The sequence below is a fragment of the Macaca nemestrina genome, chromosome 16, assembly GCF_043159975.1.
Source record: "Macaca nemestrina isolate mMacNem1 chromosome 16, mMacNem.hap1, whole genome shotgun sequence".
Taxonomy (NCBI): Eukaryota; Metazoa; Chordata; class Mammalia; order Primates; family Cercopithecidae; genus Macaca; species Macaca nemestrina.
The window spans coordinates 5,583,567-5,610,670 of NC_092140.1; the positions used below are offsets into that span (position 1 = coordinate 5,583,567).

Consider the following 27,104-nt stretch of genomic DNA (forward strand, 5'->3'; position numbering starts at 1 on the left):
GTGATAAGAGGTTGCTGCCAATGAGATTGCCCTCAGTGATGCCTTTTGTGATCCCTACAAGATGCTTGTCCTGGTTGAATTTTACCACCTCATAGTCAGTTCCTCAGGAGAAGAATGCTTGGCCTGGTATTAGCTTTTCTCAGTTATACATCTACGTAATATTATAAGTATATATATTAATACTCAATATTATACCAATAATATATACTTAATATTGTACTAAAAATCCCACAAAATATACTGTACTGTTGGATAAATTCAACTCTAAAGGTAATAATATAACTGATGTCTCCTTCTAAATAGTTTAAAATTAAGTAGTTAGACAGATGCAGATGTGAACAGATCCTTTTTCAGATATGGAAAATATTCACATTTCCAAACTATCGTATCCTAACACAAATTAATTTATCATGTTTCACCTGATTTTAAAAATAACATTTAATTATACAGTGAGAATGCAAAAGGTGGGTGTTGCTAGACAAACTCAGTCAATGAGGCAAAAGGCAATGAAGGTTTTTATTTGTTAATCCATATTAGCAGCAACACCAGAAAAATCATTAACCACCCCTCCTAGCATTGAAACTCTGACTCCACTTATCGCTTCTTCTTTTTAAATTACAATGTAAAACAAAATGAACTGCAAAATATATTTTATTTGAACTTACTGAAGTCGAAATCATAGGAACCAGATATCTAAACAAAGTTTAAACTTAAAGTTTAGATTTTAAACATAAAATGTAAATGGTTTTCTTTGTTTTGAAAAGTATATCCTTGAAAAGTATTTTGATATAGATGGGAACATTTTCATAGACTGGCATCTACTTTTCCACCTACTGTTTAATGAAGTAAACTGTTGAATGATGTAAACTGTTAAATGAAGTAAACAGTTAAAACTAATGACATAAAAGACAAGCAAAGCAAAGGAAACATGTTATAAAAGATAAGTATTACAGCATTCTTAAGTATGGTACTTTATAAAATGAAAACCGGGATGACGTCTTCTGAGATATCAACATATTTATAAGGAGTACATGGTACGTGACATACTTCAGGATGCCAAGAATTTTAATTAAAACTCAACCTCTATAAAGTGAATATAAAACTAATAAGAGGAATATTTTTAAAGGTTGGGATATGTAAACTACAATAGCAGCAGTTTGAAACAGAAGAGGAAGAAATAAAGAGAAATTACATTACATTAGTATAAATGTATTCAGTAACTTCTGTTGGAGATTATGTTGTTATATATGAACAATTATAGTTATTTTTCATTCAATGCTTTACATGCATAAATTGAAATTACCTGATATTAAATGTTTCTGAAATTCATTATAGGAAATACACATGAGCATAAACAGATGAGGATATTCTCTCTCTCCCGTGAAAAAATGTGTGGGTAATATATTACATCATAGATAGAAATCGCATACTTGAAATAACCATAAAATACTTAAATAGTACATGGATACTATTTTCAGCCAAGTTGTTTCATATTTAAATTTAAACTTTTAGTTATTTCATGTAACTACTGCAAGATTTCTAAAATTTTTATTTTTTACTTTTTGTAATGTTGACCAAAAAGGAGGGAGTGCATTTAACATAAAAATAGAAAATGAATCCTGAGATTTCTCATAAATGTCTTAATGTCCTAGAGATGTGGGCACTGGTTCCATAGTAAATTATGGATGCCACATTTTACAAAATCCTTACTGCCCCTTTGAATTGTGTCCTTCCTCCAAGATAAGAAGCTATGACTCAATTGTTCAGCATGGAATTATAGTGAAAAGCCTTTCTAGTTCTATCTTTCCCTAAATGGGCTCTGGTTTCTTGTAATTCACATGACACTCTTTGGCTGTGGCTGTCTGTTAAATTTCCTGTTTTGGACTAGTTTCAGCAAACCAAAACAAATAGCTCACAGAAAAGCCAACGGTAACTACTTTTTTTTTTTTTTTTTGGTATATCCAGTTAGATTCTTTCTTCTTAGAGGTACAGAGAAAGGGAAGAAAATAGTTACAGACATGGTATAAGTAGGTCACAGCAGTTTCAATGCACCAAAAAATGTGACATCTCCATCCAGTGATATTTGTGCATTTTCTCGTGGTATTGCAAGTTGAAGTTCATCTCCTTCTTCCAGTTTTGCAATGCCTAGGAAAAAACGATTTACAAGAACTATAAGTGGTTATACAACAGAAAAGAAAAAAACCTAAATAAAACTATTTTGTTCTGTAAAAAAAAAATGTTAACATAGGCATCCACACTTCAGAATATACCAGTTGGCTTCTAAACCATTGCAATTATCTTAGCCTAAAAAAATTTAGAAGAAATAAGCAAAAGGAGTTACAACAGATATGTATGAATTTATCACCTACTCTTTAAAAAATGGAGTTCCCCAAAAGAAGCCCAATATATAACTTTTTAAAAAATTAGGCAAATCATGGCACATCCCTTGATAGAATATTAAATGATTAGTGATGATTTTTATTTAATTTTGTTGACAAGGAAAGTTTTTATAATGTTAAATAAAAACATGAAAAATTACACACACATATATATACTAGATATTCCTAATTATATTTTAAACATACATATGAAAAGCATAAATATTAAAAAGTGAAGAAAACACCATTTCTTAAGATACCACATTTATTAATATAGTTTTTCTTGAGAGTTCAGACTATGGGTTTAAGCATTATCTGGATTATTTTTCACAACCTCTTATATTTTGTTTTATTACATAACCACATTTGTCTTCATAATCAAAAACAACAATGAAATTAACTCTTCAAAAATGACCAATAAATCTGTGTGTGACTAATTTACAAGGACAAATGCATCTGTGAATTGGTAATACAAAATACATTCAGGGACTACACTCAATGTATCAAAAGAAAAATGTGAAGGAGAAGAAAGAGGAGGAATAAGGGGAAGAAAAAGAAATAAAGAAATGAACAAACAATAAAACTGTCAGCTGAATTGTCAATAATTGTGGCTTACTATTTTTAGAAAAGTTGCATTGTTTCATTAGCATAGTGAAAATGTACCTACATAAACACATGTATGTTCATGTCTATTCTAACCTAAAGCCCAAAGCATGCAGATTTGCTCAGGCAGCAGCCAGGGGGAGTTTATTTATTGAACATTTACTATGTACCAGGTACCCTTCTGGAAAAACCTACAGTAGTGATCAAGGATGACAAAATTTCTGTCCCCCCTGGGTATGCTTTTTTTGTAATGGGCAAAGACAGACTACAAACAAAATAAAGTTTTTTAGGACTTATTACAGGTTATGTGTACACTTTCTAGAATTGACAAAACATTTGTGGACTACCTTAAGCAGTAAGAATAAAATGATTGAGATGTATTTGTTGAACAGACTTGTCATTATCATAGAGATTGGAAATGAGCTATCATTTTGACAAAGATCATAGCTCACAAAGCATTAAGTAATATTAACTCTAAAGATTAGGTGGGTGTGAACAACTATAGAGTCTATTTAACATTTTAACACTAAGTTATTGGCTATTTCAATTCTTCCAGATTACAGCAATCAGGTATAATTTTTCTAATAAACATTTTATTAACACAATAAGTAATAAGATTCAGCTTTATGTATGTAAGTGGTTCTTTGATATTATGTTGGGTTTCTTAAGTTGGCCATTCACATCTTTTCAGGTTACTATGGAAACATTTTATGTACTTACACTCTAATGTGTAGTTTTAAATGGCTTTAAATAAATTTGCCCTAAAACAGATTAAAATTGCAAGCCTGAAACTTCCTAGGGGACAGGACTCATATACAACAGTAAGCTACTAGTAATGAAAAATATTTTTAAAGTCAGGTGAATTATTCTTAAAGTAAGACAACTTAAGAAATCTAGCAGACCCCTCTAATAGCAAGAAAGTGTAAGAGGAACAGATGATTAGAAAAATGTTTTAAAGAGTTATTTATAAAATTGTTAGTATTAATGAATATAAATAAATAACAGATTGGAGTAGTCTCACCATTTATAAATATTTTGCAACTCCAAACTACTAGTCAGCACTGGGTGAAGGGAAATATCTCTTTATGAAAATTAGGGAATTTTAATTTTATAAACTTCCTCATCTCCCCACCAATGCTATCTGTGGCTGCAGATCCGGAATGACATCATTTTCATTATTAGAAACTATTTGCCTTAGTTTCTAACTGCCTTATTGGGCATTTGTTTGTAAATGCCTTTGAAATACAGTATTTCAAAATGCATAGCCAGTCTCCGTTCCTGTGTGTCACACAGTCATTCATAGTAAACATCTGGAACTGAAGCCATTCCTCAGGGTTCTGGATTTTTACAAAATCAACAGAGAAAATAAATGTCTTTAAGGTAAATATTTTTCTTTAAAACCAGCCTGGATTAATTTTAAATCACCCTTGAAAAATAAAATGAAGGAAATGTTAGCAATTACAGCTGAAACAGACCTGAGGTTTACAAGATCTGCCCTGCTCTCTGCCTCTCACTGCACCTGGGTGCAAAGGTAGGTTTGCTTCTACACTTTCACATTCCTAAGTCACCTGTCTGGTGTCCACTGACACAAGATGTCACCTGTGTGAGAAAGAAGCCATTGTACAACTTTCCCTTACCCTCAAACCCGGCCGGGGCATTTCTTCCACAGCATGCAAGAAGAGGTTTGGTTGCTCCCCGTGTGGAATCAGACTGGCTGGTTTAAACTGAGTCTAAAAATTAGTAGCTGTGTAACCTGGGACAAGTTACGTTACCTCTCTGTGTCTAGATCCTCACTCTCTTAAATGGGAAGATTAAATAAGCATGCATATATAAAATGCAGAAAAGAGTGCCTGGCCAGTGGTAATCACTCTATCATTGTCAGATATTATTATTGTTGTTATTAAGGGTTGAAGAAAATATATTTGAATTTTTCTCAGCGTAGAAGTTACTATGTAGAAGTACTATGTACAATGCAGAAGTTGCTATGAAGTTACTACCCTTTCTAAATGTATATAAAGATGGTAAAGTTATTAGTAATAATTCCATCTTTCTCAATTAAAACAGACTAGCTTATCATTCAAGATTTAAAAAACACAATATATTGAGGAATGCCTTTCTGTCTATTCATATTTTAGGGCACCATCCTTTCATTTTCGCATTTTGCAGCTCAGATTTTTCATCAAACTCTCTTCATTTCACAGTTAGCAGGGTGTGAGAACTATTATTTACCAGCTGAATAGCAGGAATTATTGGGTAGTGTTTCAGGCATATTTTGAATACATCGAAACAAAGTCACCAGACTCAATTCATCCCCAAAGACATGGACTTTTTTCCTCTGAATTAGATGTCCCATGGCATAGGTCTTATCAGTGTATAAAACCTGAGAAACAAACCAAAAAACTTTGTCAGAAATGAACACAAAATGGGAGGCTTCAGACAGTAACATCAGAATTAGGGTTTGAACCTACCTGACCATATATAAAAAAGTAACCAGTTTCTTTGACCAATATTTTATTCTCTTTTTCTTCTAGGGCACTTCCCCTTTTAAAGCTGAGAAGCCATGGAACAAATGTGTAAGATCCTGCAATGAAGAGAATCATTTATAAGGAAAGAAACCAAGAAAGGCAGTTTTCACCTCCACCTCCATTTAGTTGTTAAGCTACCTCTGAAACTTAGAAGATAATTCCATCCTAAAAAAAAAAAAAAAAACAACAACAGAAGAAGAAGAAGAAGAAGACAAGTCACATTACTGCATTGGATTCTTTGCCAGCACTTATATATTAACCTGGGTTAATATATCAGATACAAGAACCCAAGAGCTAACCCTTTATATGAATGTCTGGGTTTTCCCTTTATTGGTCTATATTTCGGCTATTTCATAATAAAGGCTGGTCTGGATAAGAGAGTTTGAAGCAAAAAGTGGACAAAATTTCTCTGAATAACACACTAGTAGAGATTTTCCTTTGATTCTCAGAGAGGAAAGAGTATGTGAAGAGTTTGGCAAAAGGTTTCCGGAGGAAGAAATCTCTCCATTCCTTGGCCCAAATGTGGCAACAAAAGGGAGCCTATGGAGAAAGAAGAAAGTGACTAAGACACAACCTTTACTAAGAACAGTCAAGGAACTTTGTAACAATGATCTATGATATTTGAGTTTCAATGGCTTCTGCTCAGTTCACTGATAATTCTCCTCTATTACCCATCAAAAATCACTTGGGGAGTGACAAGGAGGCTGCTGTGCTCAAGGGTGAGATGAAAGGGACAGAGGGAAGACAGTAGCCATCAGTGAATAGGCACATGGGGGACTACATTGCTGAGCCAGAATCTGTAAGTGCATTCGGACATCAAAACCCATTAAGAGAGCAGAGACACTCCTTTCCTGTGAATTCATACTTTACATTCCCTGGATTTCTCATGGGTGTGTCATGTGACTATCTGAGTAAAGGGTGAGCCCTAAGGCTAGAGGTTGGGAAATTTGGGGAGTGTAAATTAAGTGATGTAAAATGAATAAAAAGAAGATTAGATGGACTGTAATATAAGGATAAAATAGTAAAACAGAGCTGTGGAAGTTAGTCTAGAATCATACTTTAAATGTCCCTGTATAATTGGTAATGGTGGACCATACCTGTGTCCAAATTTCATCCTGATCATAGCAAAAATGAAAACAAAATTGATAATAAAATTCAGAGTCCACAACAGACAATAGGCTAGAAGCCAAAGAAGATAACAATTTTTCTAGAATTGAGATTAAAGAGCATTTTTTTCCTGTGGGTTTTCATGAGGGGCACAGGATGATGTGGTAGTTAACGACGTGCTCACATTCCGTACATACAACTGCCAAGTGTACGTGCCTTCTTCACATAGTGTTTCCAAGGCAAACCAAGTATATTTAAACTTTTTCCAAATAAAATTTTTTTGATCTTATGTTTTAATTGACAGATAAAATTGTACATATTTGTCATGTACAACATGATGTCTTGTAATATGTAGGCATTGTGCAATGACTGAGTCAAGCATATTAAAATATATGTTACCTCGTATAGTTGGCATTTTTGTGGTGAGAACACAATATCTACTCATTTAGCATTTTTCAAGAATACATTTCATTAACTGTAGTCACCATGTTGTACAGGAGATCTCTTGAACATATTCCTCCAGTCTAACTGGAATTTTGTAACCTTTGACCAACATCTTTTCACCCCCACCCCCACCACCCAGCCACTAGTCAACACCATTCTACCCTCTACTTCTTTGAAGTTGACTTTTTTTAGATTCCACATATACATCAGATCATGTAGTATTTGTCTTTCTGTGCTTATTTCACTTGTTCTAATGTCCTCCAAGTTCATCCATGTTACTGAAAACAACAAGGTTTCCTTCTTTTTATGCTGAATAGTATTCCACTGTGCATATATCGCACATTTTCCTCATCCGTTCATCTGCAGATGGATACTTAGGTTGATTTAGTATCTTGGCTATTGTGAATAATTCTGCAATAAACATTGAAGTACAGATATCTCATCTATGGTCACATCACTCTGAATGTACTGTATCTTGTCTGACCTCAGGAGCTAAGCAGGGTGGGGCATGGTTAGTCCTTGGATGAGAGATATCTCTTTGACACACTGATTTCATTTTCTTTGGATATATACTTGGTAGTGGGATTGATGGATCGTATAGTATTTCACTTTTAATTTTTAAAGAAACTTTTATACTATTTTCCATAATGGCTATACTAATTTATATTCCCAGTCCAAATAAGATTCTTGAGGGAAGAATGTAAAATCAGAACCACATATTTCTGATTGTTTCTAAGGAGTAAGAATCCTAGGTGACAACAAAACAAACTACATTGTAAATTCAAGTTGAAATAAATAACATTTCCTTAGTCAGACCTTTGAGTTCCTATTACCACAGACAGAGGGAGGAAAGATGTCAGGGAGAGTGGGGAGGAAGGATGGAGGATCTATGAGTGGATCAAGAAACTTCCCAGGTCTTCTTCAGCACATGCTCTTGTCGACCTGCGCTTCTTGCTCACTCCCAGGAGCCACGTCCATCACTGTTTCTCACCAAGGGTGAATGTGCCCTGATATGGGCAGGTCTCATCACCCTAATTGGCTTTTCCCAAAGAAGGGAACATTCTCCTTAAAAGAAAAGCCCTCTTGTATAGTAATAGTTAACACAAGATCACCTCAATGACAAATTACAAATGCAAAATCATCATCGCCTCTTTTATGATATAATTTCAGTGAAAAGATTATCATAAAATAGTTTTTAACTTTGTTTAAATGACATAATGTCTGCCAAGCACTTTTTGGAGTGCTGAAAAATGAGGAAGAGTTAATACAGTTACTGTCGATATTGTAAAACACAAACTGATGACTTCACCAAGGCAGTTGCTTTCATAGCTTAATGATATTCATTTGATGCTTGGAGTGAGAGAGATGTTAAAAAAATAATACACTTGATAGATACTAAATTTTCTGAGCTAAAGGGCCATTTGTGTTTGGTTCCGTCATTTTCCCAGGGCCTAACATCATGACTGACCCACTGTAGACATGCAGCAAATATTTATTAATTAATTCAAATTTAAACAAAATATAATTCAAAATAGCAATGTACTGTAAAAATTAATCACAAGTATTCAATTGTTTTTTAAAGCATTTTACTACCAAGTTACTGAAATTCTTGTAATGAAATACCTTCCATCATAGAGCTAGTATATTCTCTTAAATTGAAGTAAAATACAAATTTCTAAAACCACTTGTTTACATCTGGCTAGAGATAGTTGTTTACTAAAATTTTCATAATAATTTAGATTGATTTCTTAGATTTTTTTACATTCAACTAATATCTATATAATTAAAGACCCACTTCTTAGTAAATGTCACTGGTGTATTGTCAGCATAGAAAATAAAACAAGTACATAGTAGGTCTCTATTCTTAATGTCTCTTAATATTTTATTTAGGCATTTTATCATCTCTTCTGGCAATAATCTTATTAAAGTGATAGAGAACATGTTTACTTATTTTTATTTTTAGTTATTGTCTTTATTCCTCCCACATCCACACACACACATATGCACAACCACATACTTACCTGGGCTCTCTGCAAACAGGAGATAAAGACTAAGGTTAACCGCAGACAGCCTAGTGAAGGGTTGAAGAAATACCCCGGTTCAGAGGCTGTTTGTAAACACCAAGAGAGATTTTTATTTTTGTTTTTCGACTTCTAATGTTTAGCAAAATCTCTGTCAGGATAAGGATTAGCAATAAAATAATCTCTATCAGGCCAAGAAAACAGATAATAGAAGAAAGACTCCTGTGTCCACACAGGACAAGGAATAGAGTCTAGGCAAAAAAAAAAAAAAAAAAAAAGTACTTTGGAAAAATTACTAAACAAGAGAACAACTGCAGTCCACATCAATTAACAACAGAAAACCCTGAGGATGGGAGTAATTTTGAGTTCCAGATTTGCTACATTGTAACATCCAAACTGTCCAATTTTCAAGAAGAAACTTCAAAGCATACAAATAAAGAAAATTATTAACTACTCAGTGGACCAAAAGAATAAAGTCATTATTACAAGATTAATACTCAATAGGGAATCACTTTTCTACCAGTGATCTAACACTTTTCTACCAGTAATAAACAAGTGGAATTTGAAATTAAAAATATAATGGCATTTAGATGATTACCTCAAAAAATGAAATACTTAGGAATAATCCAACAAAATATGTAAAAGATTTAAATAACTAAATAAATGGAGAGATACTCCATGTTCATAAATAGGAAGACTTAATATTGTCAAGGTGTCATCAGTTCTTCCTGTAGATTCAATGCAATGGTGGTTTTTTTTTGTTTTGTTTTTGTTTTTGTTTTTGTTTTCTGAGTCTTGCTCTGTCACCCAGGCTGGAGACAGGGGCACGATCTTGGCTTACTGCACCTTCCGCCTCCTGGGTTCAAGTGATTCTCCTGCCTCAGCCTCCGGAGTAGCTGAGACTACAGGCATGCACCACCATGCCCGGCTGGCTAATTTTTGTATTTTTAGTAGAGAGGAGGTTTCACCACATTGGCCAGGCTGGTCTCAAACTCCTGACCTCATGATCCCGCCTTGGCCTCCCAAAGTGCTGGGATTACAGGCATGAGCCACTGTGTCCGGGCGACTCAATGCAATCTTAATCAAAATCAAAGCAAGTTGAATATCAACAAACTGAGTCTAAAGAATATATGGAGAAGCAAAAGATAGAAATGCCAACATAATATTAAAAGATAAGAACAAAGTGGGAGAACTAACACTACTCTACTTCAAGACTTACTATAAACCTACAGTAATCGAGACAATGTGGTATTATTGAAAGAAGAGAAAAACAGATTATCGAAACAATATAAAGAGCCTAAAACTAGACTCACATATAATCAACAGATCATTGACAAAGGGCAAAGGCAATATGATAAAGAGAAGATAGTTTTTTTTTTTTTTTTAAAATAGCACCAGCACAACTGAACATCCACATGTTAAAAATAAATAAATAAATTGAAACACACACATTGATTTTAATAAGATTTGGAATCTTTTTGCCTTTACCCTCCTTGAAGTTTACTGAACTTTTTAGATGTGTAAATTTATGACTTTCTTCAACATTGGAAAGAGTTTGGCCATTATTTCTCCAAATATTCTTTTTTCAAATTTTATCTCTCTTCTCCTTCTGTGACTCTCATAATGCTTATGTTTAATGTATCCTGGGGGGTCTCTTATAATCTGTTCATTTTTCTTTATTCTTTTTTAACTTCATTTTTAGAGCCATTTTAAATTCACAGAAAAACTGAGAGGAAGGTACAGTGATATCTCATAGACCTCACACTCCCTACAAATGTATATCCTCCTCCATTATCAAAATCCCCCACCAGAGTGGTACATTTGTTACAGTTGATAAACCTACACTGATATATCATGGAGGAAATTTAAATTTCTATTACTAAAAAAAAAAAAAAAGAAGTGAAAATAAAAATGTTACATACTGTGCAATTCCAACTACATGGCACTCTGGAAAAGTTAAAACTATAGAGACATTTTAAAAATGCCACTTCCAGGGGATAAACAGCGGAAAAGGAAAGGTAGTTGGAGTGAAGCACAAAGAATTTTCAGGACAGTGAAAATACTCTAATACTACAATGGTGAATACATACCATTACACATTTGTGCTAATCTATAGAAAGTACAACACTAAGGTGAACCCTAATGTAAACCCTGGACTCTGGATGATAATGATATATTAGTGTAGGTTTATCAGTTGTAACAAATGTATCACTGTGGTGGGGGATTTGATAATGGGGGAGGATATGCACCAGTAGGGAATATGAGGTTGATGAGATATCTCTCTACCTTCCTCTCAATTTTTCTGTGAATCTAAAATGGCTCTAAAGATAAAGTTAAAATAGAAAAGAATAAAGAAAGGTGAACAGATTATAAGAGACCCCCAGGATACATTAAGCAGATGAATATATGCATTACGAGAGTTACAGAAGGAGAAGAGAGAGAAAATACGAAAAAGGAATATTTGCAGAAATAATGGCCAAACTCTTTCCAATGTTGAAGAAAGTCATAAATGTACACATCTAAAAAAATTCAGTGAACTCCAAGAAGGGTAAACACAAAAGATTCCTACCAAGACTTATTAAAATCAAGCAATTAAAAGATAATGACAAGGAGGAGATCTTGAAAGCAGAGAGGCAATTCATCAAATATAAAATATGCTCAATAAGATTAAAAGCTGATTTGTCATCAAAAACCATGGAGGCCAGAAGGCAGGGGAATTACATATTTAAAGTACTGAATGAAAAACACTGTCTACCCTGTATTCCATATGTGGGAAAATATCCTTAAAATGTGAAGAAAAATTAAGTTATTCTCAAATAAAGAAAAACTGAGGGAGTTCATTGGTAGCAGACTTACCCTGTGAGAAACGCTAAAGTAGATAGAAATTAAAAAAAAAAAAACAAACAAAAAAACCAAAACAAAACACTAAGTGAGAACTGAAAGATATATGAAGAAATAAAGAATAGAAGTAAAGGTACATACGTAGGTAAATATAAAAGCCATTGTAAGTGTATTTTTAGTTTTTAACTTCTCTTTTGTTTCCTATACTATTTAAAAGACAAATACATAAAATAATAATTATTAATTTATGTTAAGGGCTTACAGTGTTTAAGGGTATATTTTGTGACAATAACAACATAAGAGAGAAGCTAAGTTGTTATCAATTCAAACCACAGTGTTATAAATTTAGGATGTTTATTGTAATCACCAGAATAACAACCATGATAATAACTTCTTAAGATGCACAAAAAGAAATTAAGAGAAAAACAAAATGGTGTACTTATAAAGGTATATTAAAAACAAAATAAAGAAGAAATAAAGGAATTGAGGAACAAAACTTATAAAAAAACAAACAGCAACATAGTAGTTCTTTCCTTATCAGTAATCACTTTAAATATAAATGAACTGAATTTAAATTTGGCAATTAAAATACAGAGATTGGCAAAAAAAATTTTTAAAAGCCCAAACTCATGATCTAATTATATTCTGCCTACTAGAGACTCACTTCAGATTCAAAAACACCAACAGGTTTTTGTGTTTCAAGGTTTCAAGATCAAAGGATGACAAATATGCCTCCTTGCAAATAGCAGCCAAAGGGAACAGGGATGGCTAATACTGATATCAGAATAAATACATGTTAAGTCAAAAATTTTTATGAGACAAAGAGAGTATTAAATATTGATAATAGAGTTAATTTATCAAGAATACCTAATAATTATAAACATCACTCAACAGAACCTCAAGATATAAGCAGATATTGGCTGAACTGAAAGGAGAAATAGACATTTCTACAGTAACAGCTGAAGATTTCAGTGTCTCACCTGAAGTAATAGCTAGACCATCTAGGGAAGAGATCAATAAGGCAACAGTGAACTTCAACAACATTGTAAACTAACTGAACCTAACAGACATATAGAAAACACTCCACCCAAAATCAGCAGAATACATATTCTCAAGTGCACATGAACATTCACCAAGATAGACCATGTTGTGCAACAGAATAATTCTCATTAGATTTTAAAATATTTAAATTCTACAAATTTAAATTTTAAAATATTTAAATTCTACAAAAGCATATCTTTTATTTTAAAAAGATATGCTTTTCATCCTTTGACCTTGAAACCTGTTTATGTTTTTCCGTCTGAAATGAATCTCTGGTAAGCATTCATTCTAGCTACCTTCAATAACATAAGGAAAATTGGAAAACTCACAACTAAGTGAAAATTGAACAAATTCTTAAACAACAAATTGATCTATGAATAAATCCTAGAGGAAAATAGAAAATACTTTGAGATGATTGAAAATAAAAACACAACATAGCAATATTCATAGGAAGCAGTGAAAGTAGCACTCAGAAAGAAACGTACAACTGTAAATGCCTATGTCAAAAAATATCTCAACTCAATATTCTAAGTTCAGCTTAAGGAAATAGAAATAGAAGAGGAAACTAAACCCAAAATTGACAGAATGAAGAAAATAATAAAGATCAGATAATATAATAAAGAAGGTAATAATAAAGAAAGTAGATGGAATAAACAATGGAAAAAGGGCTGGGTGTGGTGGCTCACACCTGTAATCCCAGCACTTTGAGAGGCCAAGGCGGGTGAATTATTTGAGGTAAGGAGTTGGAGACTAGCCTGACCAACATGGTGAAACCCTGTCTCTACTATAAATACAAAAAAAAAAAAAAATTAGCTAGGTGTGGTGGCACATGCCTGTAGTCCCAGCTACTTGGGAGTCTGAGGCAGGAGAATCACTTGAACCTGGGAGGCGAAAGTTGCAGTGAGCCGAGATCGCACCATTGCACTCCAACCTGGGTGATAGATACTCCATCTCAAAAAAAAAAAAAAAAAAAGAACAGGAAAAGACTGGAAACAGTAACACTGAACATTGGTTTTTTGAAAAATATGAACAAAGATGACAATCATATAGCTACATTGACCAATAAAAAAGACTCCAATTAATAAAATCACTAAAGAAACGGAGGCATTGTTAATGGCCTATTAGAAATAAAATGTTTATACCTTTTTATTATTTATAATAATTGTACTCCAACAAATTAGATAATGTAGATGAAAGGGACAAATTCCTGGAAACACACAAACTACCAAAATTGACTCAAAAAATAAATTTAAAAATCTAAACAGACCTATAACCAGTATAGAGTTTAAATTAATCCAAGTCTTCCCTCAAAATTCATAACTAGATGACTTTATTGGTGAATTTTACTAGACATTTAAAGAAAAATTAACATCAATCTTCTCAAACTCTTCCACAAAACAATAAAAGAGAAGGGAACAATTCCTAACTTGTTCTGTACATCTAGAATTACACTGATACCAATGCCAGACAAAGACACCACAAAAAACTACAGGCCACAATCAATCATGAATATAAATGTAATAATCCTCAAGACTACCCTAACATCAGAAACAAGACTATGCCTGCATTTACCACTGCTATTCAACATATACCGGAAATTTTAAAAAAATCCAAATGCAAGGAGAGTAGTAAAACGATCTCTATTTGCAAATATCATAATCCTATATGTAGAAAATTTTCAGCCAGGTGTGGTGGCTCACGCCTGTAATATCAACACTTACTGGTATTACTTATTGGTAACACTTATTGGGAGGCTGAGGCAGGCAGATCTCTTGAGGTCAGAAGTTTGAGATCTGCCTAGCCAAACATGGTGAAACCCTGTTTCTACTGAAAATACAAAAATTAGCCAGGTGTGGTGGCGCGCCCCTGTAATCCCAGCTACTTGGGAGGCTGAGGTACAAGAATCACTTGAACCCTGGAGGCAGAGGTTGCTGTGAGCCCAGATCATGCCATTGCACTCCAGCCTAGGCAACGGAGCGAAACTCCATGTTAAAAAAAAAAAAAAAAATCCATGAATTTACAAAAAAATCTACTAAAACTAATCAATGAATTCAGTTAAGTTGCAGGGTACAAGATCAACACTCAAAAATCTGTTGTGTTTCAATAACCAGGAATGAATAATCTAAAAATGAAATTTTAAAAAAGAATCCTATTTAGAGTAGCATCTGTTATGGACTGAATATTTCTGTCACCCAAAATTGATATGTTGAAATTTTAACTTCCAATGTGATGCTATTAGGGGATGGTGCCTTTGGGAAATAATCAGGTCATGGTGGCACAGTCTTTATGATGGGTTAGTGTACTTACACGAAAAGACATAAGAACTTGCTTTTGTCTCTGTTCTCAGCCATGTGAAAACACAATGAAAAGACCACCATTCACAAACCAAATCTGTTGGCACCTTAATCTTGAATTTTCCAGCCTCCAGAAGTGTGAGAAATACATTACTATTGTTTAAGCCACTCAGTCTACTGGAATTTGTTATAGCAAACTGAACTGACTAAACAGCATTCAAAAGAACGTAACACCTAAGAGTAAATTTACCCAAGGACATAAAACACTTTAACACTAAACACTACAAAAGATTGCTATAAGAAATGATAGGACATATAAATAAAAGAGAAGATATCTTGTGTTCATGGATTGATAGATTTAGTTTTGTTAAGATGGCAGTAATACCCAATATTATGTACAGATTCAGTCTAATCCATATACAAATTTCAGTGACCTTTTATTTTCCAAAATGAAAAAGCCAGCCTTACAATTCATTTGTTATTGCAAAAGAGTATCAAATAGCCAAAACAATCTTAAAAATAAATAACAAAATTGAAAGATTCACTATTCTAAATTTCAAAGTTTACTATAACTTTAACAGTAATCCAAATAATATGGTGGTCCAGCATAAGGCAAAGCATATAAACAAACAAAATAAAATTGAGAGTACAGAAATAAACCCATGCATCTATGTCCAACTGATTTTTAACAAGTGTGCCAAGACCATTCAATGTGGAAGAAATCATCTTCTTCAACAAATGATGTTGGGACAACTAGATATCCTCATGCTAAAAGATGATTTTGGACCTCTGCTTCACACCATATACAAAAATGAATTAAAACAGATCAACTGCCTAAAGATAAGACATAAAGCTACAAGACTCTTAGAAGAAAACATATGGGTGAATCATGATGTTGAATTTGGCATGAGTTCTTCAATGATGACACTAAAATCACAAGAAACAAAAAAAAGATAAGTTTTACTTCATTTATCTAATGCACAATACTCTTGTGCCTCAAATGACATTCTTGAGAAAGTAAAAGACAATCCACAAAATAGGAGACAATACTTGCAAATCAGATACTTGATAAGGGTCTTGTATCCATAATATATAAGGAAGTTTTACAACTCAACAACAAAAAGACAAACAACTCAATTAAAAAATGAACAATGTACTTGGATAGATATTTTTCCAAAGAAGATATACAAAAACCGAAAAGTACATGAAAAGATGCTCAACATCATCGGTCATAAGGAAAATGCAAATAAATACCAAAATGAGATATGGCTTCACACCCACTAGGAAGGCAATAATAATAAAAACATTGAAAATAAGATGTGTTGGTGAGGATGTGGAAAAATTAGAACACTTGTACATTGCTGGGGGGAATGCAAAATTGTGCAGCACTGTAGAGAACAGGCTGACATTTTCTCAGCAATTCTACTCATCGATGTATACTCCAAATAATTGAAAAGAGGCACTCAGGAAGTACTTTATGCAAATGTTCACAGGATCACTACTCACAATAGCCAAAAGGGGGTAACAAACCAAATGCCCATTCATAAAATTATGGCTTACATGTAATAGAAAAATATACATTCATACAGAGGAATGAAGTATGAATACATGTTAGAATGTGGGTGAACCTCAAAACATTATGCTAAGTGAAAGAAGTCAGGAATTAAAAGTCACGTGTTGTATGATTGCATTTGTATAAACCATCTGAAATAGGTGAATCCACAGAGACGGAAAGCAGATTGCTGGTTACAGGGGCGTGGGGAGACAGCGAAATGGTGATTGACTGCTTAATGGATACATGATTTTCTCTGGGGCTGAAGAAAATATTTTGGAACCAGAGAGAGTTGATGGTTGTAAAATATTGTGAATACTACATAAGAATGAATTGTGCATTTAATTTTATGGTATATGAATTTAATTTCAATAAAAAAGATATAACTGAAAAGGTAGATACCCCGATCATTTAGCATTTAGAAGTCTACACTAACAGAAAAAGCAAAGCAAATAGCCTACGTAGTAAGCAACCTCTTCAAAACTATAAAATAGAAACTCTTTTGTTAACGTGAAAAACAATACACGGTATAGCACAATATCATGAACGAAAGCCAAATACATTTCTGAAATAAGTAAACCTAAATTGATTTATATCACCCAATAAATGAAAATTATTTTAAGATGAGATAAGAAAACAAAGAGCAACTCTGTTTTGCATACATGGGAAACACAGAAAAATTATTTCAGAGAAGTTAAAAGTAAAATTTTGGGCAAAGTCATGCTAGGGAAATGCAATCCAAAAATAAAAAGAAAACATTTTAACCTTAATATTGAAAAGACATATCATGGAATTCAAGGTTTTTATACACAAAAAGAACCAGCTGGAAAATATAAAGAAAGAAAATGTTTCTATTTATCATAGCATTTGAAAAGGTAGAATACCTTGTAATGATATTAATAAGAAATACACAAGAACTTCTTGAAGAAAATTTCAAAACATATTAAAAGAAACAAAAGGAGACTAAACAAATATAAATATATATCCTGTTCTTGGATTGGATTTGATTTGTACATCATGAGGGTATTTTTCTTAATTTATAAATATGAAATCCAAAAAAAAAAAAAAAACCAGCAGGCATTTTTCTTTTTCCTTTTAACTAGGTAAATTACCTAGCTGATTTTATAGTTCCTATATTTAATTTAAAAAACGGAAAAATTCTAGAAGTGAAAAGAAAAAAATGAGCGAATTAAATTTACCAGAAAATAAAACAAAGCCTTAGGAACCAAAATGCCATTTTATTGGGGTGCATAAACAGACATTCAGTCAACATGATATAACAGAAAAGTATTTTAAAAGTGAAAAAAACATAGACTAAACACGGGAATTTAATAAAAGTTAAAGTTAATATCTTCAAGCAGTATGGAAAAGATGGACGATTAAAAAATCTTGTGATGCCCTCACGGGGGAAAATTAAGTTGGTTGCATACCTCACATCTTATACTAGGATAAATTGCAAATAGATACATTATTTAAAGGTAGAAAATAACTATAAAGGTTTCAGAAGAACGTGAGATCTTTCCTTAACACGTTTAAATGTAAAAGGCCTTTCTAATCACAACCCCAAATCCAGAATCCTTTAAAAGAACGGATAAATTTGACAGAAAAAATCTTTATGCAGAATTAAGACAAATGACAGCATGGGAGGAAATGCTTGCAATTTGTAATATAAAGAATTAATCTGCTTGAGATATAAGGAGCTCACAGAAATCAAATTAAAAATGACCAAAGTCCAATGAAAAAAATGGAAAAAAAATATGAACAGATGGCTCACAAAAAATAAAAATAGAAATGAAAAATTGGAAGAATGTAAAGACAGAAATACAAATGGTTCTTAAAACATATAAAATAATGGCTTAAAGAAAGCTAAGAGATGCTATTTTTCACCTGATGTTCTTTTGCTGCCAGCGATAGAATCACATTTTATAATCCCTATAGAACCACTTAGCAATAACTGTCAAAATTCAAAGTCTGTCCCACACATAGGCTGACATATGAGAAGTTACGGATGCACACAATTATTTTTTGCAGCACCTGCATTGCAAAAGATGGACACCAAGAAGTCTATTGGTAGGAGAATGATTAAATACATTAAATTCATACAATGGAATACTATGCATTTTTTTTAATATGAGCAACTCTGTACACAGGCAACAAAATATCTGCAATATACATTGTTAAGTAAAGAATGCAGGTTATAATCTCATTTTCAAATCATACGTATTGCAAATATGGTTTTTAAGTGTTTACTATAGGAAAGGAGGAAAGCAGAACTACATTTGCATTTGTTTGTGTTAACATAGAGAGAGTCTGAAGTCTACATAGGAAACTAAAAGTGAGGTGAGTGTGGGCAGGAACAGATGGGAAAAAGAGCAATCCACACTCTTTGTGCTTTTTTATTTTTTGCAACATGTGAATGCATTACCTATTCAAAATTTAGATTAAAATTCAAAAAAACAAATGAACAGAAAAGACATGAGACTACATTCTGATAAACCCCTCTTGTCTTCTTCTGTTTTGTGAAGTTTACCTCTGCCCTCACTGTCTGGACAACAGTACGGGGGAGAGCAAGCATAGGAACTCAAAATAACAGATGGACGTAGCCCTGCTCCTTTGAACTTCCATATCCCCGGAATACATAACATGATTTCATCTCACGACCTGATGTTATGTATAATACAATAGGATAATATATAGAATATGCTAATAATATTATAATATATAATATGCTAATAATAATACATTGTTTCCCCAGAAGATAATAATATGTTAATTTTATTATACATATTATAATACATTATATATTATATAATGTATAATTATATATTATATGCTAATAATACTAATAATATATTATTATCTATTCCCAGAAGACTTCTTATTTTACTGTGCAAGTAAAATGCTTCATTGAGTACAACCTTTTTTAACAAAATGCAACCTGCCTCTATCTCCCTGCTAAATGTCCATGCACACTAACATTTATATACTGGTCAAGGGTTTGCTGACATCACAAGGGCAACCTCTTCATCCTAAATGTTGGAGCACTGCAAGCAAGCATCCCAGGTAAGCATCCCAGTTCAGCACCCCTGGATCTGTGGGAAGAGGTCACCACTCCAGGAAGACCACAGCATACTGTCCAATTCACAAGCACATTGGAGTATAGCAGCTGCATCATTTGGTGCAATTTATAGCATTTTGGGGGGTAGGGGAAAATGTGTAAAGTAAACCTTTTCCAAGGAACTTTTTAAAACTGTAACTTTGGCCCTTAAGATCTCCTGGCTTTCTTTTCCTTCTTAGGAAACAGTGTGCTGCTTATTAAAAGTTGCAAACATGATTTGGGAAAATGTTGAGCAATAAATAATAGATTTACAAGTAGTTTAGTACTTGTGTTGTATCTAGGACAATTAAAGTCACACAGAAAAAAAACACAGATGAAAAGAGCATGCCTGGGAATCATTACCAGGGCCAACTCACATTCATTATCTGTGCTTGTTTTGTTTTGCCCATTCCTCATTGCCTAGCTTAACCTCCAGATACTCCTGAACTTGTAGTTGGTTCACAACACAAAACTTCCTCCTGCCCCTGCCTGCTTTGCTGCCCTCCACAGCATTTCATCTCATCTATATTTTACCTGTTCATTTGAGGGCTGTTGGGTCTTTTGTTTGTTTTCTCCTCATCAAGAGGTAAGCTCTTTCAAAGTAGAAAACCACATATATGGACTTGTGATGGTTTGGCTTAGACTTTTCAACTTTACGAAGGTATGAAAGCCACATACATTCAGGAGAAATCATACTTCAGTCCGGTATTCAAAACATAATATGAGTTACTCAATACTTTCCTATAAAATGGGCTTCGTGTGAGACGATTTTGTCCAATTGCAGGCAAATGTAAGTGTTCGGAGCATGTTTATGATAGGCGAGACTAAGCTATGATATTTGGTAAGTTAGATGTCCTAACTGCTTTTTTCAATGTACGTTATTTTCAGCTTAGGGTGGGTTTATCAGGACATAACTCCATCGTAAGCCGAGGAGCATTTGTACATATTTTAATCACTGATACCCCCAGTGAACATAAAGTAATTAGAAATTGTATGTTCTTAATCAATAAATGTAAAATAAATGAATCAACGAATGTGTGAGTGAACAAATGGTTCTTTTTTAGAACATTTTTGTTCCTTAGTTATCTTACATAAACAAACGTTACTATAGAGCAGCAATTTCCATTTCTTTTCGGAGAGAGGTCGATACATCATAAAGTGGCATAGTCACAAAAATTTGTGAAAACTGGATGAAACAAAGTTAAACAAACATTTTTTTATTAAAGTAGGACTACTTAGATTCAATAACTTGCTAATGTGCCTTGTGACCCAAAGAAAAATATATAAGATGCTATGTTTCCAAATTTATTTGACACTGAAACTCTTATTTCAAGGACCATTTCTCTGCATTAATATTCTGGGTGATACATATTGGGAAATGACATTAAAAGTTGTTTCTTTGTGAACCTGAATTCAGGCCACTATTACAGAAAACACTTGTCTAAAATTAAAACTTAAAAAAGCTTCAAATAACTGAAAAATGTAAAACATTCTATCTCTGTGAGAAAATGGTAAATTATCAAGCAATAATTTGACATTGGAAATTTATTTTAAAAATACAGTTTTTTAATAATCTGTTCAGTTTTATTTTCCTCTTTCTATGATTTTTACAACTGAATATAACAGGAGAATTTGTGTTTGTGAAGATGTTCTTGACTCATTCTAAAAGACAAAATGCTGTCTAAATAATAAAAATTAAATTTGATTTAGTATTGATTTTTATTTTATTGTAATGTTAATTATTTAACATTTCTAAGTATTAGTGCCTCTAAGGTCATTCTCCTTATTAGATCATTACTTAAGCCTTAATTATTATTTATTCCCAAGTCATTTTGAATAAATGTAAGTTTATTATTTTTTATTTGGTTATAAGAAGTTTTGAGAGGGATGATTGACTTTAGATGCAATTCAAATATAGTCTTTAGACTTGAAACTTACAAATATTTGGAGTGGACTGAATTCTAAGTAGAAAAAGTACTGGGGATATTTTATTACCTTTTTGTATAGTTGGTGTTTCACTGTCTGCAATCAGTTGCAAGCAGTCTTGAATGACTAAAAAGCAAAAATTTATCATTTTAGTTACTTGAGTAGAAATAATAAAGAAATGAACTGAGAACACAAAGCTACAAACCCATTCTTCCAGAAACACTAAATCAATTACACTTTTTACATTGATTGCATAATATTATTCTTAAAGTTACTTTATGATATTTGCCCATTGATTTATATATATATATTTATATATATCATATATCTATGAAATTCATGACATTTCAGAAAAGCTCTATGTGCTGTTAAAATATAATAGGTATATCACCTGTACAGTTTAACCTAATTTGCTTTGAAAAGTGGCTGAAGAGAAAGCAAGTTTAATCATTTGTTTAGCACATCTACCAAATACATGAAACAGTTAACCTTATAAGATCATTCTAGTCTTTTGCTTTAAAAAATCTAACATGAAATCGTGACTTATTACCACAGAAAATACTATTTCTGACACTTCTGAAAGTTAAAAAATGCTAATATTTATTGAACAGATTTAAGTGCAGACAGTGTACCAAGACTTAGTATATATCACTTCCATTTATTCTCACAGGAATCCTAAAAATTAGAGATTGGAAACTAAGGCTTGGAAAGTGTAAACAGCTTGTTCAGGAACTCAGAGACAGAAAGTGATGGGACCAGAATTTAAACCCCACCTGTTTCACTCTGGATCCAAAGTCAAGCTTTTGGTAAAATATACTGGACCAAAGAGAGAAAGAGAGATAGAACATCTTTTACAAATAAAATGCAAGACTTCCATGAGACTGCATATAATCAGTAAAGCTTCCTGAAAACATCAATTAACATCATATATTACATATTGAATATTTCAGTCAATATTTAAGAAACTAACATTGCGTTAAATAAGGAGAAATGCCTTTAGGCAAAAGCAAATTAAGGACACCTGCTGGAAGGTGTAGGGAAGATACAATAAAGTAGTAAACATCTGTGAAAAATATGAAACATAAATCTAAGCTTGCATGTTTTAGATTAAGAAAATATTAGTTTAGTTTTTTATCTAGCAAATATTTTACTCAGAGTTAAAATAATACTTTATGAAGATGATTCTCAATGCATACAGCCTCCGGAGTAGCTGGGACTACAGGCGCCCGCCACCACACCCGGCTAGTTTTTTGTATTTTTAGTGGAGACGGGGTTTCACCATGTTAGCCAGGATGGTCTCCATCTCCTGACTTGGTGATTCGCCCGCCTCGGCCTCCCAAAGTGCTGGGATTACAGGCGTGAGCCACCGCGCCCGGCCATGACTTCCTATTTCAAGTCATCCTTTCCCTGTTTCCCAAAAGCTTCAGTAAGAGATGGCTATGGTCTGAATGTCTGTGTTGCCCCCAGATTCCTATGTTTAAACCTAACTGCTGAGGTGATGGTATTAGGAAGTAAAGCTTTGGGGAGGTGATTATGCCTTGAGGGCAGAGCACTCATGAATGGAATTAGTATCCTTATAAAAGAGATCCCAGAGAGCCAGCTTGCCCTTTTTTCCCACATGAGAACCCAGTGAGGAGGCATCATCTACAAGCCCAGGAAGCAAGTCCTCATCAGATACCAAAATCTTCAGCCATCTTGGTCTTGGACTTCCGGCCCCCTGAACTAGGAGAAATAAATCTCTACTGTTTATAAGCCACCCAGTCTATGGTAGTTTGTTACAACAGCCTTGAATGAACTAAAGCAGATTTAGATACTCTGTGTAGTCAGAGAGAAGTTTACCTAATAAGTAATGCCTTGACACTATGAAAATGTCTCCATTTTAGTCTCCACAGCCCAGTTAAAACTTGGCCACAACCTACACGTTGAAAAACAGTGTTCTATTCTCTCATGTAGTAGCAGAAATCTAACATTTAGCAGAAAATGTGCTTTAAAGAGAAAAGTTTATTTCAAGAACTGTTCTTCAGAAGAGAAAATAAGATATAAAATTGACGTTTCAATAATGAGGTGTAAATTATAGCCACTGAAGTTGTGTAAGTATGCTCTGATGTTTGAACAATGATAAAATTGCCTAGGGTTGCAGAATGTATACAGAATGAACAATTGTCCTTGTTCCAGAGAAAGTTACTTAGCTTTTTTTCCAAGACAACTCGCTTTAGGAAATTTGATAGCTATTATCAAATTTCAACTGTTTCAGCTATTATCAACTTATCTCCTATTCAGTCTTTTAAGACTTTCTTTCTCATTCAACATAGATCTGGTCTTAGGCTGGAAATTAGCACTCAGCTGAAGATTTGTCTCACAAAGAAAGGAGCAAAAAAGGCGATATTATTTTTAATGTCTTCCAGTAGCATAGATATCTAACCACAAGAGTTTTGAAAACGCATAGTCTAACATAAGAAACACAATTTGATAACAATTGTCATATTAATTGATTATTGTTTGGTTCTCAAATGCCTTTTACACATCTCTCCCTCTACTGCAATTGAAAGGAATTACACAAGAGGTTAAGAATAGATTTTTTATGTTTGTTATTTTTTTTTTTCTTTGAACTAAGCAAGGCAATAATATACATTAAAACCTTTCTGAGCCTATGGAGATACATTTCTGAATATACGTTTCTGGGGATTATGATGTAATAATGTATAAAATACGTAATCTTATAAAATACCATTTTACAGCATAAGAAAATTTACTCATCATAATAAACTTCACATAAAATATTTCTAAAAACAAAATATTGTAATGACAAAAATGTTTACAAAATAAAATTGCGAAAATAAGAACTTTAAGGACAAAAATAATTTGCTATTGATCAATATTTGACACAATAAAATTCAATACTTCACAATTAGAGTGTAATTTAAATACTATCCATATGGGAAACATTTTTACAGTTTGAAAGGCCACCTTTTGAAGCATAATGTCTAAATACCATTTAATCAGAAAAAGTGATTTGAAAGTTTAGATAATTGTTACTATCTGTTATACTATTTTCTGTACTGGAATGAATCCATTAAAACTTGAAACTGGTTTATTATACATTATTTCAACAGAGCTAAATCTAATATGAACTACCATAAATAATGCAATTATTGCAGATTGTGTGTGGCTCCCATGAAAAAGAGAAAAACATTACACACACAGCATTCCCATTACGTTTATCCCATCCGTACCACCTGCACCCACGGATTCTTCATAGTGCTTCTCATTCATCTCATTCAATAAGCCTCCTCCAGCTTTCAGTCTGGATGAGATGTGCACAGTCCTGTGTCTTCCTTTATCTCTTTGTGGTTTTTCTTTTCCTGTCATCTTATTTATTACACCATACATCATTAAAGAAGGAGGATCTTGGATGGCAATGCCTCACTTTCATTTCTGCATAACTTATCATTTGGTAGATATAAGTTATGATGAATGTAGCAGTTTAATTTTTCTTGAACTAGCTTCGAATAATCAGTGGCAGAAAAATGTTAACTAGAGAAAACCACTAAAGATCTCAATATTGATCTAATATTTGACGTAGACTTATGAAGAAAATGGGGAAAGCATGATATTAAAGTAACACTTTCACTGAAATGAAAATACATGAATTTAGAGGATGAAATGAAAATACATGAATTAGTTTATAAGGTGTTATTTGACCATCGATAAGCAGTGTGCTTTGGCTGCTTACTTTAAAAAGTAATAAAATTTGAGAACTTTGAATTTTGAGAGAACTAGATTGAGAAGTATATATTGGCCTACTAGAAATCCTTGTAAGAATTCTCAGTCTTGGGAGGGGTCTGCCTGACAGACCTTGTGCTTGAGGAAAATCATGTTCGTGTGTGTGTGAAGTGAGCTCCTGTGAAGGGAGGGTGACAGCAAAGGTCTCAGTGATTGACAGGGAAAAGACATAGGGTGAGGATGGTTTGCCCTCAAATGCAGTTATGCAAATGCAGCATCTAAGATACATTGTGAAGAAAAATTGAAGTCATGACCAATAGTCATGTGTGTTTGAAGGAGAATTAAACATTTATAATAAAAATAAGTTTTTAATTTTGGAGAATTCAGAAAGATAATAGCACTATAGTGCTCCAGAGAAAGTAAGAAAGGGGTGCTGGGTATTTTTTGGAAGGGGGTGTGGGAAAGGAGTTGATAGAATAGAAATAACCACAGCTGATAGAGTAATGATAGATATTTCAAATGATAACTTTCTTTTCTTTTTTTCTTTTCCTTTTTCTTTTTTTTTTTTTGAGACAGGGTTCTGCCCTTGTTGCCCAGGCTGGAGTGCAATGGCACAATCTTGGCTCACTGCAAACTCCGCCTCCCAGGTTGACATGATTCTCCCGTCTCAGTCTTCTGAGTAGCTGGGATTACAGGCTTGCGCCACCACACCTGGATAATTTTGTATTTTTGGTGGAGACAGAGTTTCTCTGTGTTGGTCGGGCTGGTCTTGAACTCCTGACCTCAGGTGATCCACCCGCCTCAGCCTCCTGAATTGCTGGGGTTACAGGTGTGAGCTACCACACCCGGCCTCAAATGATAATTTTCTATAACGTGTGTGTGTGTGTGTGTGTGTGTGTGTGTGTGTTTGTATAGACAGAATCTTAAGCACTAATTGATCATTGTCATGTATCCACTCATATTTTAACTATGTTTTATGCTTAAAGCAATATAGGAGATGTAAAATTGCAGGCCTTTTGCATTGCCTCATAGGCACTAAGAGTAAAAAAAAAAAAAAAAGCATTATCATCACTTAATGTTGCTTCAGTTTACTATTTATCTAATATTTTAATTTTAAATTGATAATTTTATACTTATATCATCATCTGTGTTTCTCCACGACTTCACTGAATTATGTTAGAATATTTCAATTTATTAATAATATATTCTCAGAATGCACTGAATATCAGGATCTTGCCAGTGAAGAACAGTAGCTTCATGATATCACATGTAAACCAACCTGATGTCAAGTAAGATAAAGCCAAAAATATAAACAGATGAACACCTGTATAAAGTTACTAATGAATTGCACAATCAGCAATTAAGTCTTCACCTTCCCCTTGGACATTTCCATTTGGATGCCTTAGTGATGCTTCAAATTCAACGTCTCAAATATAATGCTTTACCTTTCTCATGCATACTTATTTTCTCTCTGAGTGGATATATAACTATCCTCTGAGTTGTCCAAGTTACCAACTTTATAAACATGCCTGATTTCTCCCTTCTCAGTCTT

The 27,104-nt window shown here is 33.3% G+C and overlaps 1 protein-coding gene across 3 annotated transcripts in view; it reads right to left on the reverse strand.

The window, feature by feature from the left end:
* Nucleotides 1-484: 484 nt before the first annotated feature.
* Nucleotides 485-27,104, reverse strand: part of LOC105485318 (TNF superfamily member 13b) — a 73,952-nt gene continuing 47,332 nt past the window's right edge. For all 3 annotated transcript variants that reach the window (XM_011747603.3, XM_071081058.1, XM_011747602.3), the window contains 4 exons: nucleotides 21,899-21,955; nucleotides 5,450-5,562; nucleotides 5,211-5,361; nucleotides 485-2,145 (listed from right to left, as the gene is read on the reverse strand). In XM_011747603.3, coding sequence (XP_011745905.1) covers nucleotides 2,033-2,145; nucleotides 5,211-5,361; nucleotides 5,450-5,562; nucleotides 21,899-21,955 — 434 coding nt within the window. In that variant the 3' untranslated portion in view covers nucleotides 485-2,032. The remainder of the gene's footprint in view (nucleotides 2,146-5,210; nucleotides 5,362-5,449; nucleotides 5,563-21,898; nucleotides 21,956-27,104) is intronic.